The 15,403-nt window shown below is 40.1% G+C and overlaps 1 protein-coding gene across 1 annotated transcript; it reads right to left on the reverse strand.

Annotated features, from left to right (window-relative positions):
• Window positions 1-1,778: 1,778 nt before the first annotated feature.
• On the reverse strand, window positions 1,779-15,360 carry irf4a (interferon regulatory factor 4a). The gene is made up of 9 exons (XM_015956801.3): window positions 15,075-15,360; window positions 14,318-14,517; window positions 13,936-14,122; window positions 13,218-13,297; window positions 12,954-13,128; window positions 12,460-12,540; window positions 11,491-11,889; window positions 10,076-10,188; window positions 1,779-5,378 (listed from the first exon to the last, which is right to left on the reverse strand). The coding sequence occupies exons 2-9, from the start codon at window positions 14,507-14,509 to the stop codon at window positions 5,229-5,231; spliced, it is 1,377 nt and encodes a 458-aa protein (XP_015812287.1). The 5' UTR covers window positions 14,510-14,517; window positions 15,075-15,360; the 3' UTR covers window positions 1,779-5,228.
• Between the last annotated feature and the right edge of the window lie 43 nt (window positions 15,361-15,403).

Raw genomic sequence — 15,403 nt, forward strand, 5'->3', positions numbered from 1 at the left:
ACTACGGCTGGACCCGACTTTGATAAGTAAACACTGGAGTGCGCACACGCACACACACACACACACACACACACACACACACACACACACACACGGTTCTACCATTCTCCTCCCAACCATCAGCTGGAGACCACACACAGAGTCTGAGAACAGCTCAATCTCACGCAGTCAGGCCTATGATCTCTCCCTCTGACCACTTCAGTTTCTGTCAGTGCTAAATTGGTACAGTATCTCTCATCAAACAAAACATCTCTGTTTTGAAAATTTTAAGTGAAGCATATACTTTTTACTTTACTTGCAGGATTTTCAAAATCACAATTCAGTTTTGCCAATTGATCAAATCCAGAATGTTTGACTTTGTCTTGCCGATCACCTTCGTGGGGATCACAGCCCAGCCCATACCATCTGCAGCTATTATGGTTCATCATTTTACTTTCTCCATCTCCACATACAGTAGACAACTATGACACAACACTCCCTGCTGGCCACATACCTCATTGCACCTTTATCCTCTGATTTGGGTCTCATTTCTTTGTCTTTGATCACTGTAGAAATCTAGATCACGCTAAAAATGTAGAATTTGCATCAGTTTTATTGTGAAATTCTTCATGGATCTCTCAAACCAAACACACAGTATCACCCTTGTGTCTTTGCCAGCTTATATTGTTATGCTTATCTGCTTTAATCCGTTTACAGTAACGGATCATGTGTTGGTCCAAAGCATTGTTGTCTGAAGACATGGGCATACACAAGGATATCTGAAACAATTCAAACTGATTATCTGTGCTTATAAAAAAAAGTTTAAAAGCAATTCTCCTGATTCCTGTAGGTCATTTCCAGAGACAAATTCCAATGTAATAACAAGCAGTAACAATTTAATTGTTGCCATAAAACATAAACTGGGAAATTATTGAGTAAACGATGGGCCTGCAGGTCAGTTTTATCGAAAGTCTTGTACTCTGCCCTGAATATTCTATGATAATAAATCTTTATTTGTAATGTAACAAACCTTGTGCTGAAATTCCTCTTTAGCTTGTGTTCTTCTACATAAATTGAAATATGCTTTTTGAAAACTGAATCATCATTTTAGTGAATAAGTCTTTATAATCAGACAGCACTGTAAATGCTTTTGGATTCTCATAAAAAAATAACCAACCAAAAAATCTAATCAACCCTTTTTTTGTTTGGATTTTTAAACACTTTTTAATTTCAAGTAAAAATTTAAATCACACGGGTCACTAAGACAACTCCTTAAAGACGTTTTATTATACAGCAGCAAGCCCCTGGAAGTAAAATGTCTAAATTAAATGAGGATTAGTCTTAACTTTCAACATCTCGGTAAAATTATGACAGAAGTCATCTATTCAGATACTTTAGGTCTTTTGGCACTGTACAGTTGCTCTACTGTAAATAATATGGGTGGCATTCTGAAGATCTTTAAATTTGATAAAACACTTTAGTGCTGTTGTAAAGGAAGATGTTTCCAGCTTGAAGCTATTAAGTTGAAGCCCTATCACACCATCAAATTCCATGAAATAGTTCTCCACACTTTTATTGTCTCACAACCACACTACAAAGTTCTAGACTGGTCATTCTGCAGCAAACACAACCTGCTGAACCTGGTGAATGCAGCTGCTCATCAACAAGCATCCAAAATGTATAACTCTCTGAATTATAATACATACATACATACATACATACATACATACATACATATATATATATATATATATATATATATATATATATATATATATATATATATATACTGTCATTTGGCTAAATCATAAAGCACTTGAGTAAAAATTTGTTTTAAAATAAGCTACATAAGCATTATTCACTGTTGGATTCAGAATCAGCATCAAGACTGATCACCGGGAGTCTTACCACACCATAAATAGACACTAATTAATCGGGAAAAGCAATTATGATGAGATTTTGATGTTCAATATACATTTAAAAAGTTCCTTTTTCATCACCTAAGTAGGGAAATGTTTTCTATTTTCTTTAACTGTTGTGTTTTATATTTGAGAGTTGTAACGACTGCAGAGACCAGCAGATGTCAGCAAAGTATTGTGTAGTTTTAAAGAAGAATGCATGTCAAACAAAAACAAACAGGTTCCTTTTTTTAAATCGTAAGTTCACTTTTGTAGTTTTGGAGTAAAGATGTATTGTTTTATTTGATTGAACACAGCTTTAAAGATAATGACAGTGAGTCACTGCTCTTTGAGAACAAGTCTAAATTCAAATTATGAGCAACCAGGTTAGTTATATAATAAATTAAACAATTAGCCATTAAAGTGACAATGTGTTTTTTTTACCTTTAATCTCTGGTAAAATCCATAGAAATGTCGAAAATGAAAAAAATGTGTTGAAAAACAATTGGGACTGAAGTTCATGGGGCGCAGGTTATGCGTTCTGCTCCACAGATAACATTTACCGTAATATTTTTTTTATTTTTATTAGTGACAGTCAGATTGTAAATCTATCCTGAAATGTAAACTGCCTCTAGTGCCAGGAAACTACACACTGCCACTTTAAACCACCAGGACCTGTTGTACCTTTAGAGCACACCAACAACAACGGGACTGTTAGATAATGATTGTAATTACAGAACGCTGACCTGTGTCCCATTCACATGGCCTACAGCTTTAAAAACACCATTAGGATGATCTGCCAATCTGTTCAAACATTGTTGGGATTGTTTGTCCGCTTGACTCCACAGATGCCAAATTATTCGCAAACACTCGATAAGTATAGTATGTAGTTAGTATGAAACCTGTTACATTGCAGGAGTGCCCTGTACAATGAGTGGAAGGAGCCTAGAACAAGGGTATTGGAGTTACTTTTGAATGCACTTGTGGTGGTTTCAGTGGTCCGGGCATGGTTCTCCAACATCTCGTATTTCTGCTTTCTGCCACGAGGATTCACCAAGGATACCCACAGATCCAGAACTTCCATTACATTGAAGCAGATTAATTACAGCAACAAAAAAACTGCACCAGGTATCAATACCACCATCAAAAACCTAAAACAGAGGCTACAATTCACACAGGCTTTCCAAAACTGGGAAAAGTTTCCTGGTCCGATGAGTCTCAATCCTTTAATTTAGGAATTGAAAAACATCATTTGATAATCTTTTCATTAAAAATTTTTCAGACATATAAGAGAATCACCAGACTAAGGCTTTCATCTCCAGAGCTTAAAGTGAAGCAAGCAGATAATGTCATGTTAGAAATGGAAAATCTAAAGCCCAACTACAAATGATGTGGCTTCCTGATGGGGGAGGAAATACCATGATAAATGTGTGTAAATGTTATGTTTTCTTTTTTCATCTCTTTCAAGACTCACTTTCTTGCTCTCTAATGTAAAATCCAAAATGGAGCAAACACCTTATGAAGGTCTTTTGTACGTTCTTGCTGTGTTCGTCTTTGAATTCCATTTTTGGTTCTTTTTTAAACACAGATAAGGTTTTTCTTTACCTTGCTGACGTTTCGTTTGCGGCTGCAAACATCTTCAGAGCTTATAAAGGCATTTTGAAGCTTAGTTTAATATTTCTATTAGGAAAAAAATACATACTATTGTAGAGTTTAAAATGTTTTGTAAGGGTTATTTTTAGGTGATTTCATGCCATTTGCTTTTTACTGTAAAATGTGATGTGAGATAGGTATGTGTCTCTGGATCTGAGTCATTGAGGTTGCAGGTGGAGAAGTCACATGTTTTATCCTGAGTCCATAAATGTCAATTTCTGATAACAGTAATACCAAAAGTGCGCGCGAGCACACACACACACACACACACGCACACACACACACACACACACACACACACACACACACACACACACACACACACACACACACACACACACACACACACACACACACACACAACTGAAGTCCTGATCATAAATCTTGGAACTAAGAGTGAACTGACATTTCATTTTGTTTTTCCTCTGTGGTCCAAAGTTTCGATCCCTACATTTACTTCCCTCACACGTAAACCACATAACTTTCACAAACTCTCAGAAAAATCACTGTCTGGGAGGATTTTTTTTCTGTTTTTTTTTTTTTTTTTATGAACAGAAAGTCATTTTTCCCCATAAATCTAGTCAGCAAGTGGCCCCAGTTTTCTGATGCACTCTGGTCAAAACTTAAAACTTGCACTCCAAGATGAGCTGTGTGTGTGTGTGTGTGTGTGTGTGTGTGTGTGTGTGTGTGTGTGTGTGTGTGTGTGTGTGTGTGTGTGTGTGTGTGTGTGTGTGTGTGTGTGTACCTCTGACTAGTTTTTGCAGGGCATTACATAGAATATAAGCCTCAACAAGAACAGCTGCATGCATGGAGACTCCTTTTAGTGTAAATCTGCACACTGACCATAGTTTTTCTTCCCACTTGTGAGGCCACTAGTTTCAGGTGAAGAGGAACAGGTATCAATTCCCTGTAAGTTACAGGATGAGTGTAGATTTCCAGTTAACGTGCCTCTTGGCTAGCGTTAGAACCACAGATTACCCCTCAGATAACAAATTGTCAAACTGTTTGTGAGCAAAGAAATATTTAGCAGCACCATGATCACGTGTTTCAAACAAATTGAGCTTCTGAATTAGAGTGTCTTTTATGAATATTTATTACAAGACTTGAAGGAGAACTATATAATATTTCGCATAAAAGAGTGACAGAATTGTGATGAGTTTGTAGAAAACTACAATGTGTGTTTTGCATGTCAAGTATTGTAGATTATAAAGTATGTGAACCATAGAATGAGCTGTTTCAAAATGGAAAATTGCTGATGGTCCAAGGTCCCACTTAACTCTGTGCAAGTGTTACGCTTTAATTCTGGTGTCTGCAAATAAAAAAAGCATTCATTCATGCAGGTTTTTCTCATTGTAATATCAGCGTTTGTCTCAGGGGCCATTCTTCCTGTGCACCTGTTTTAGTACTTCCTGTCTGTGTGCCCTTCGCTCCCCTCATCTCCCCTGACCTCAAACCGCATCCTTCACTCTGTCACAATAATATTTGCAGAAGAAAAACAAAACAAAACAAAAAAACATCTTACTCCACAGCCACAGAAACAAAAACTACAATGCATACCTGTAGGTGTGCCTGAGAAACTGACAGGGTCTTCCCCATTTCTACCCCTCTGTGCAGCAATTTACAAACCTGAAGTTACAAGGCATTGTGGAAGGTCACAACTTGGAAGTCACAGTCATAATCTTCTGCTTGTGTTTGCTTTTACTCCTGAATATGCTGTAGAGGTTTCTGAGAAGCATAGTCCATTGGTGGAGGGGTGTTTTGCTCCTGGACATGATCATAAGGCCGCAGGTAGTGACCAGTGTTCTGTTGGTAATAGTACACCAGCTTCTTAGCAAACACAGGCTCCACCTGAAACGAGAGTTGGAATTTATGCAATATGCACACTAAATTTAATGAGTTGATGCGTTGATGCATTTTTTATTATATGTCTCCATAGTCATAAAAATATGGGAAATTTAATATTTAATAATGTAGATTACAGTAATTGTGGGCTGCACAGTGGTGCAGTGGCCAGTGCTGTTGCTTAGCAGCAAGAAGGCCCTGGGTTCAGATCTTGACCTGGGTCCTTTCTGCATGGAGTTTGCATGTATGAGCCCCCCCTCCACCCCAGCCCAAAGACACGACTGTCAGGTTGATTGGTCTCTCTATATTGTCCTTAGGTGTGTGTGCATGCATGGTTGTTTGTCGTGTGCAGCTGTGTTGCCCTGCAAAGGACTGGTGTTACAACCCCAACCAGGTCTAGGAAACCCTGGGAGGCTTAACACAAAAAGGTGGATAAAACAGACCAAGACCCAAACCAATCACCCTTAATCAAACGTTTGTTATTAACAAACGGTGTCCCAGTGGGAGAGGAAACTAAAACAACCACCTGTAAGGAAATAAATCAAACTAATATGACTGCTAAGTTTCCTACTACCTGTCCCTAAACAAAACACCTTGCCTTATGGGAGGAAATCTCAGGATCTTACAAAATAAGAGCTGGACCGAGCACCAAAAGAAAGCGCCCCACCTGACTCCACTCACTAAAGAGAACTGGTGGGGGAGCTTTACAAAACAGCTCTGTAAATATATCCAGCCAACTCAAGTCACCACTGGTGCCTACATTAAGCTAAAGTCCTTCTCTCTCTCTGCTTCCAGTATGTCTGCTCCCTTCTCCTCCTGAATGGGTAGACTTTATGCTGCAGCTGGGTGATTGCAGATGATTTGCAGCAGAGATCTGAGGGAAGAGAGCTCATCCTGATGGTGCTGGCTGGAGGGAAAAGCCAGAGATCATAACAGCTGGCAACCTGTCCAGGGTGTACCCTGCCTGTTTGCCCAGAGACTGCTGGAGATAGGCACCAGCCCCCTAAATGCAACACTGCATGGGCAAGCTGGCACAGATGATGGATGGATGGATTCATTGTTTGGCTCATTTCAGCTTTAGAAGAAGTTAAGAAATAAAGTTTTGTTCCTAAATATTTTAAATGGTAAATGGTCTGTGTTTACAGAACTGTGCAAACATTTTAGGAAGGTGGGAAAATGCTTTGAACAAAGAATGCTTTCAGAAATATAAAAACAATTGTTTGACTTTATCAATTTAGAAAGGGCAAAGTGAATGACCCCAATCATGCAACCAAAGTCATTAAGAACTATCTTCAGCATAAAGAACAAGAGATGGTCTGGCCCCCACAGAGCCCTGATCTCAATGTCATGGAATGTTTCTGGGATCACATGAAGAGACAGAAGGGTGTGAGGAAGACTACACCCACATAAGCTCTGTGGTTAGTTCTCCAAGATGTTTGGAACAGCCTACCAGCCGATCTCTTTCAACATCTGTAGAAGAACTGGATGGCCTTGCACTAACATACCTGTCTGACACGCTAAAGCCCTATGCACCGACGCACTCGCTGACCCCTTCTTTCCACCGGAGCAGTCAGCGGCACGTTACTGCAGCAGCACGTCTTGCTCGCGTATGCTGCTGCTTGGCCCTTCCCACGAGACGCGAAGCAGCAGGGGAGCAGCTGTCACCGACGGAGCACTAAACACAACAACAAGCAGGAGAAAACTACAACATGGCTCCAAAAGGTTTGTTTTTTATGTTCTGTCCATTTTATAATCGCCATACGGACCTGAAAAACAAAGGAGACAGCTAGCTAGATGATAACTTCTCACGGGGCCGCACAGTTAGTGACTTTTTTTTTTAAGTAAAGGAACCGGAAGGCAGTACGTTTCTTTATTCTGAAAATCTCGGGAAGCTTCGCTCCATTTCCGCGTCCGATTTCCTGTCTTTCCTTCCCCAAAAATGTCGAACTTGACCCGTTTCAGAGGCGTAGCGCGTAGGAAATAGAACCGGCGCGTAAAGGCCGCGACATGCTGCTTCACTGTTAAAAATCCAACTTGCAATTTGTTTGGAGGGTTTAAAGTTTTAAGTCAGTTGAATGTTTTAACTTGCAAAATGTTAAGTTAATACAGAAAAGCAAGCACCTAAAAAGTTGACTGAACTTAAAATTCTATTGCAACTGGTTGCTTTACTTTTTTAAGTTGACTGGACTTTTTTTTTCAGTGTTCTGAGACCTGGCCGACTCGCGCTGCTGACGGCTGCTGACGGCTCAGGTGGAAAGAAGGGGTGAAATCACCCGACTGCCTGTTGCTCTGCACCCTTTCAATGATCTATACAGTTAGGAGAGGAGCATGCCTTTGAGCATGCTGTGCCTGTTCTCTGGAATGCCTTGCCACAGTCAACATCCATTGCAGCTTTCAAGTCCTGATTGAATTCATGTTTTTATGACTTGGCTTTTAAGCCATGAATTGGTTCTTGTTAAATAATGTTTTAAGTGTTCTTATTTGTATTTGATTAGGTTTCTTTGATTGTACACTAGCCACTTTGGTGGTTTGTTTGTTTTCATCTGTTGCTGCTTTATGCTTTGATGATTGTCTCTCCTTTTCCTGTACTATAGGTAAAGCACTTAAGTGCTTTGGAAATGTGCTTGATAAATGAAGTGGGATGGTAACTGATGCTGTTTTGAAGGCAAAGGGTGCTCACAGCAATTATTGATTTAATTTAGATTTATCTTTAGTTCATTAACTGCTTTTTGTTCCATCCATCCATCCATCCATCCATTTTCATCCGCTTATCCGGAGTCAGGTCGCGGGGGCAGTAGCCTAAGGCGAGAGGCCTAGACTTCCCTCCCCCCAGCAACTTGGGCCAGCTTCTCCAGCGGAATCCCAAGGCGTTCCCTGGCCAGGTGAGAGACCGAGTCCCTCCATCGTGTCCCGGGTCTACCTTTAGGTCTCCTCCCGGTTGGACGTGCCCAGAAAACTTCACCAGGGAGGCGTCCAGGAGGCATCGTGACCAGATGCCTGAGCCACCTCAACTGGCTCCTCTCCATGTGGAGGAGCATCGGGTCTACTCCGAGCCCCTCCCGAATGACCGAGCTTCTCAACCTATCTCTAAGGGAGAGTCCAGCCACTCTTTAGAGAAAACTCATTTTGTTCGCTTGTATCCGCGATCTCGTTCTTTCGGTCACAACCCAAAGCTCGTGATCATAGGTGAGGGTAGGAACGTAGATCGACCGGTAAATCGAGAGCTTCACCTTCTGACTCAGCTCTCTCTTCACCACGACAGACCGGTACAACGCCTGCATCACTGCAGATGCAGCACTAATCCGCCTATCAATCTCACGCTCCAGTTTTCCCTCACTCTTGAACAAGACCCCGAGATACTTAAACTCCTCCACTTGGGGCAGGACCTCATCCCTGACCCAGAGAAGGCATTCTACCCTTTTCCGAATCAAGACCATGGTCTCAGATTTAGAGGAGCTGATTCTTATTCCAGCTGCTTCACACTCGGCTGCGAACCGCTCCAGCGAAAGCTGAAAATCACGTTCTGATGAAGCCGACAGGACCACATCATCTGCAAAAAGCAGAAACCTGATCCTCAGGCCACCAAAACGGATGCCTTCCACACCTTGGCTGCGCCTAAAAATCCTGTCCATAAAGGTTATGAACAGAATTGGTGACAAAGGGCAGCCTTGGTGGAGTCCAACTCTCACTGGGAACGAGCCCGACTTACTGCCGTGCCACTTTTATGCTAAAATATCAAATATGCTCAAGTCATCATCAAGTCAACAGATGCAAGTCGATTCAAGCCAATTCAAGTCGCAAGTCATTGGCGTTCAAGTTCGAGTCAAGTTGTAAGTCTTTATAGGTTTTATCAAGTCAAGTCAGAAGTCATTAAAATAATGACTCAAGTCTGACTCGAGTCCAAGTCATGTGACTCGAGTCCACACCTTTGTTATTTGGTACCTTCTGTATTGTTTGATGGTGTTACATGTGTTACTTTGTAGTGATAATATTATCAGAAGACCGCTTCCACAGTCTCATCACTTCCAGAAGGTGACTGTCCAGCCAACACCAGCTCAGATGAGTAGTTTACATGCAGAGCATGTTGGTTTCAAACTGCATTATCTGGGTACTTCAGCACAATAAGCAACTAGTTTCCCTCCAGTCAGACTAATGCAATTCCATACATTATTAAATGACTTAAATCAGCATGTAAATGCACTGACTGTGACTTAGATCTTTGTGGGCTTCTCTAATCCAAGCGTTTGCTCGTCTATTTTCTGTCAATAATACAGGAAGTAGGGGTAGAAGACTATTTTCACATTCAACCTGCATGTGAAACTCAGAGTTATTGATCATATTTCAAATATATCAAGTAAAAAATTGTTTCTAAGTGAACTTGATATTTTAAATCAGTGCAGTTATCGCAATTCGACTGACTTTGGGTGCAAATACAATACCAGTTGGAAAGAAATACAAAATTATTGACATTGACAATTCTGTGTTAAAATCATTACAATCTGTGATATTTTTCAATTGTTCATCAACTTTCAAACTGTAATATTGGTGAAATATCACAATAACTACTGACTTTTGAATGTGGGCAACAAAATCCCAGTTTGTAGACTTCAACCAGTCTGTTTTGACTCTGCTTAGAAAGAGATGTGGTCTACATTTAAAGTCTTAATACACCCCAAGAAGAAAAAAACACTTTTGGAGGGTACCTGTGCTGTGATCAGCTTACTCTGACGTTGTGGATCAGGATATTCATCTCCAAAACATAAAACCACCTGGTATCGAGGTGAACGACGACCATTATGAGCAAAATCTTGCAGGTCTAAGAGAAGAAGAACCAAAAAGAATAAGAGATACACATTGTATATGTCACTGATATGTGTGTGTGTGTGTGTGTGTGTGTGTGTGTGCGTGCGTGCGCGTGCGTGCGTGTGTGCGTGCGTGCGTGTGTGTGTGTGTGTGTGTGTGTGTGTGTGCGAGCGCATGTGTGTGTGTGTAAACTACATAAATCATTTCACCCTGAACACTTTGAGATAAGTCAACAGCCATCTTTGATGGTGTGACATTTTCCTGAATTATGGTGACTTTTTCTGGAAATTACTGATGAGAATGGTGGAAATTCAGAGTAAAAAAGCACAGAAAATACTATCTTGTCGCACAGTGTGGTAGACCACATGTGGGTGGGGACTCCACACACTTTTGGCCCCCCGCTAAAAAGATGAGTGCCTTCTCTTCTTGTGCTACCTAAATGCTGAGAAAGGGACTTACCCAGCTAATTCACCTGCAGCCCGTGTTTCATCATTATCCTCTTAACCATTGCAGCTCGTATCAGTGACTTCAGTCATTTACATCACGTTGATAGCTTAGGAACATATTGGGGCTATTTGGGTTTTTATTTCAATTAGTCACCATTCAGTTCTAAAATAGTTTTACCTAAAGTATAATTGCAACAACTTAAATATACAAATGACACGAGTTGTTGTTGTTGTTTAAAGGCGTAGTCCTGAAATGTATTGTCAGTAGCTATATTGTAAAAAAGCAGAAGGCAACAAAAAAGAAGACATCTAAAACTAACAGCATGAGTAAATTGTAGTTTAGGATACTGGATTTTTATTCATTGTCTTAGTCTTTCTCAAGTGCTTTTTTCATGTATGTGTATGATGACTATGTTAATTGTGCACATATAAGCACGACTTGATGAAAATCAAAGCGACAACTATGAAATTTCAAATTTAAAAGACATCTTCTGGCAATTAGATCAAAAAGTGTGTGTGTGTGTGTGTGTGTGTGTGTGTGTGTGTGTGTGTGTGTGTGTGCGTGCGTGCGTGCGTGCGTGCGTGCGTGTGTGTGTGTGTGTGATTCATTTCCATTTCTTTGGCTGAATCTGTGAGAAAAGCCAAACTAGTGACTAGCCATGAACTGGTGTCTGTATATTTTCTGTAGCGTGCTGAAAAAGTAAAAAAAAACTGGATGAGAGGACAACAAAAACAACAGATTAGCAGAATCATTTCTAAACTGGTTGCTTTTGGGAAATAGGAACAGTTAAAGCAAAGACCTAACACAGGAACTGAGAAATCCATCAGCTGATCCATCAGCTGTAGCTTAACCGTATTTTACTTCTTACCAACAAGAAATTGATGGATGTCGAAGAGTTTGCATGCTTGATCCTTCTCCAGCTTGTTGGGTTTATCCATAAATGGAGCCAGAGGTCCTTCCCAGTACACTCGACTCTGGCACAGGCGCTTAGCATACAGGCCATCAGCCGTCATCCAGACGAGCACGCCTTTCTCCAGTATGTTAGGAAGCATGTCAGCACCTTGTCTTTGAGACTCGGGGTAAGGGGATGGAAAAAGGACAACTTCTGCACCACTGTGAATCTTGTCATCTTGACATGGAGAAGAAGAGGATGAGGAGGATGGAGAAGAAGCAGAAGAAGAGGTGATTTGGCAACCTTCTGGGCTGGTGATGGTAACTTCTTTCACCAGAGAGTCTCTGTAGTATAGGGACACATGCAGGCTGAAATCTGCAAAAAGATTCAAAGGAAAATGCATGAAATTAAAATGTAGCGTGACTCAGCTTGGAGGTGTTTGAACCAAAAATGATATGTTAATTTTATTTAGCAGATTATTTTATACAGAGTGACTTACAAATTACCTAGCATGCATGTGTTTTAGCTTGTGGGAGAAAACCCTTGTATGCCTGGTGAAAACATGCAACCTTCAGATAGGCTGCAGCTAGGATTTAAACCCGCAACCTTCTTGCTGCGTAGCAGCAATGCAGCCCTCACCCAAAATCACACACATAGCATGCAACTTTCATGTTTTTTATTTTATTTGGTGTTCAATATTTTTGTTTCAAGCATAATCTTTACTCTATTTTATTCTTTCATCATGTGATTGAAACAATAAATAAATAAATAAATAGAAATAAACTACTCAATACCACTAAACTCTGGGTTTCAAAATATGGAAGTAAAAACTGTATGAGGTGTTAGTAGTTTCATATCAATAACTGAATAAAAAAATAAAATTTTGTAAAAATAGACATCAAATCAACCATTATGAATTTATGGGGTGCAGGTTTCAGTTCGTACCTGTTATGGCATTATTGTGATCCACTGCATACGTGGATGGTTGAGAGTCAGAAAGGTAGGTGTGGAATGAGAGCTGGAAGCCTAAATCCAAAAATGAACAGATAAAAGCGTTGTTTTGTTCACTGAATGTGAAATGACAGAAATCTGAGAAACTTGTGCAAAATGTGTGCAGAATTAAGGAAGCTCATAATGCATATGAACAAAATCAAAGATAAAAGTTATGCACATTGCTAAGGAAAGAAAATATTTGCTAAATAAAAGTTGTAAAAGGAAGAAACTGCAAATGAATTTTACATTTAATTTGCACTTTGCATAAAAAATTACTTCTTCAACTTATTTTCTATTCTTGTGTGAAAGGATATTTCCTGATAGACTTAATAAAAGCGCAAGCAGCTGATTGAATCCCAGTGTTATTGCATGCACATTTTGATTATAATTCTTGAGTTTCTTAACAGATCTAATGTCTCCTCTGAGGATAAATGGCTGTGTATTACCGTTTTCTGTGTGAGAGCCGGGCCAAACCCGGCTGATGGACGACTGGTAGTGGCACTGGCCGTACTGCAGGTCGGCAAGCTGGCCATGATAAGCATTAGAAAGAGATTGTTGCTCTGGTGGTGTGTGATAATCCCTCCAGTCCCTCCTCTCCTGAGAGACAACAAAGCCTGGAACCTAAAGCAGCAAAATGAGGACAGTTACTCAAAAAGCACAACTTTAATCACACTTTAAAATGATGACCAATTGCTTCAAAATCAGTTAACCTGGTTGTGCAGTGATGTGTATGAAGGAATATATCCAAGGCCATGGGGTTGCATCTCATCCATACGACTTATTTTCATTCCTATAAATATTCAGAGGCACACACATCATCCATGATGTTTCAGCTTTATTTTTGTAAACAACCACAAAGATTTATGGCTTTATTGTATTTAACAGATGAATAGCTTTTCATTTGGTGCAAAAACAAGTAGCGAATTTAAATATTCAAGTTTATTTGAGCAGGCCGAAACTGTTCCTGCTGTTGTTGTTTGATGTTGATTTGCAAAGCAAGTGCAACAGACTGCATTGTGCAGCTGATTTTTGTTTTTGTAAAGCCAAAACTGCTCTTCTGTGACAATAACTGCTGTACGATGGCAGAGACTTGGTTTTGCAAGGCTGAGTTTGTCTTCTGTTGTGTTGTGTGCACCCTGTGCTTAGTAACTGAAGCCCTCTAAAAAAAGCACTACGACCTTTTTGGTTCATGCTTTTGCTTCCTGCTTCCTGCCTTATAAGAATCAGCAGCAGTGGTGCAAATGTGTTTGAAAAAACAAAGATCACCAATAGTCGCAGTAACTTGCTGCATGATATGAAGCTCTGCACGTTTAGGTGAATGGATGCAGCTGCAAGGATTTAGTGTATGCAGTCAAAACCCAGATGTGGTTATTTTGCACCACATGTGGATTTAAATCTTTCCAGCAAAGTACGACGTTAAAAACTCACCTTTTTTGGTTCCCTCTTGGATGATTCTGTAAACTTTGTACGGTTCTGAGATGTCCAGTTGGCTTCGCTCCACTATTTCATCAAAGTCGTTGCTTTTATTGAGAGCACAGCGTAGTCTGGTTTTCCACGTGGGGGGGTCTGGCTTATCGACACCTTCTTTGAATTTTCCCTTAAACATCGCCCATGCCTGAGACAACAGGATCAACCAAATGAGCAAGTGAATAGATTTTTTTCTTTACACTTCCTCTTTGGCCGTGCCAAACCATAAATCAAGTTAATTCATCTTGTAAAATGGAATCTGTTAAACTTTATTAGCTGCTGGGGATTAACTCGTGTGCACCGTTAGTGGTTTTAGGTGTGGTGTGAGACAAGATAGTCTAACCTTGAAGAGAGCAGCATCCTCTTCCCTGTTGTAGTCTTGCTTCCCTGCATGTTTCCACGGAATCCTAAAGATGCTCTTCTCATCGTTTTCCCAAACCAGACCAGGATATCGCCCGCTGTCGATCTGATCAATCAGCCACTGCCTCAGCTTGCCATTGCCACAGCCTACTGACAGACCGCCGTCTTCATCCATGCTCACCTCTGCAGAATGAATCAAACCAAGTGCAAAAACTGACTCGGTGGCAGCTTTTAGAATGCAAATTTATTTCATTTTTAACCTGCTAAAGTTGCAATTTTCTAATTTCAAACTGAAACGAAATGCATCTATTTTGATAAAGAACTAGTTAACTATTTGTGTTCCACCTTCCACATAACTTTTGCCAGATTATATATAGTTTTAAATGAAGGAGTGCCTCTGATTCAGGCTGAAAGGAGAAATAGTCACGTTTGGCAGCTTTCTATTCTGTCCGGGGAACTTTGTGACTCATCTGAGATGCATGCATGAATATTAACATAAGCTATAAAAAGTTAAAACACAAAAATTGAGACTTTTGGGAAGATTTAATAAGATTTTAGCCAATGAATGATGTCTAAAAGCAAACTTTTTAATTATAAATCAAATAATTTTAATTTTTACCCCTCAAATTAGATCTTGGCTTTAAGGAAACATTTTTCTGGCTTAAACGACTTGGTGAACTTGATCAAAGTAAATCAGATGACTCAAATGAAGTAACTGAGTCTTCTCTGCTGCTGCTTACCTGTGGAGAAGTTAAGTCCACCACGGAAATCTGTTCGGAAGCTGTCAGGGTCCTATTCTTAAAACTTATCACATCTTGATTTTTTTTAACAGGGAGGAGCCTCTGTGAAGTTCAGGAGATGCATGCCTTCTTTTCTGTAAAAACCGAGTGCCCACGCAGAACTGTGGAGGGGAATCCCTCTGTAGTGACACCCTGCGCGCAGATCAGAATGGAATGGAACAATTACCTGTTAAAAAAGATCCCCAACCTTTTTTTTTCTAAGGGCCTGAAGGTGTAACTAGTTTTCCACTGAAATATTTAGTCTTTGTAGACATCTAGAAAGACTTGAT

The sequence above is a fragment of the Nothobranchius furzeri genome, chromosome 11 (assembly GCF_043380555.1).
Source record: "Nothobranchius furzeri strain GRZ-AD chromosome 11, NfurGRZ-RIMD1, whole genome shotgun sequence".
In the NCBI taxonomy this organism is placed as follows: domain Eukaryota; kingdom Metazoa; phylum Chordata; class Actinopteri; order Cyprinodontiformes; family Nothobranchiidae; genus Nothobranchius; species Nothobranchius furzeri.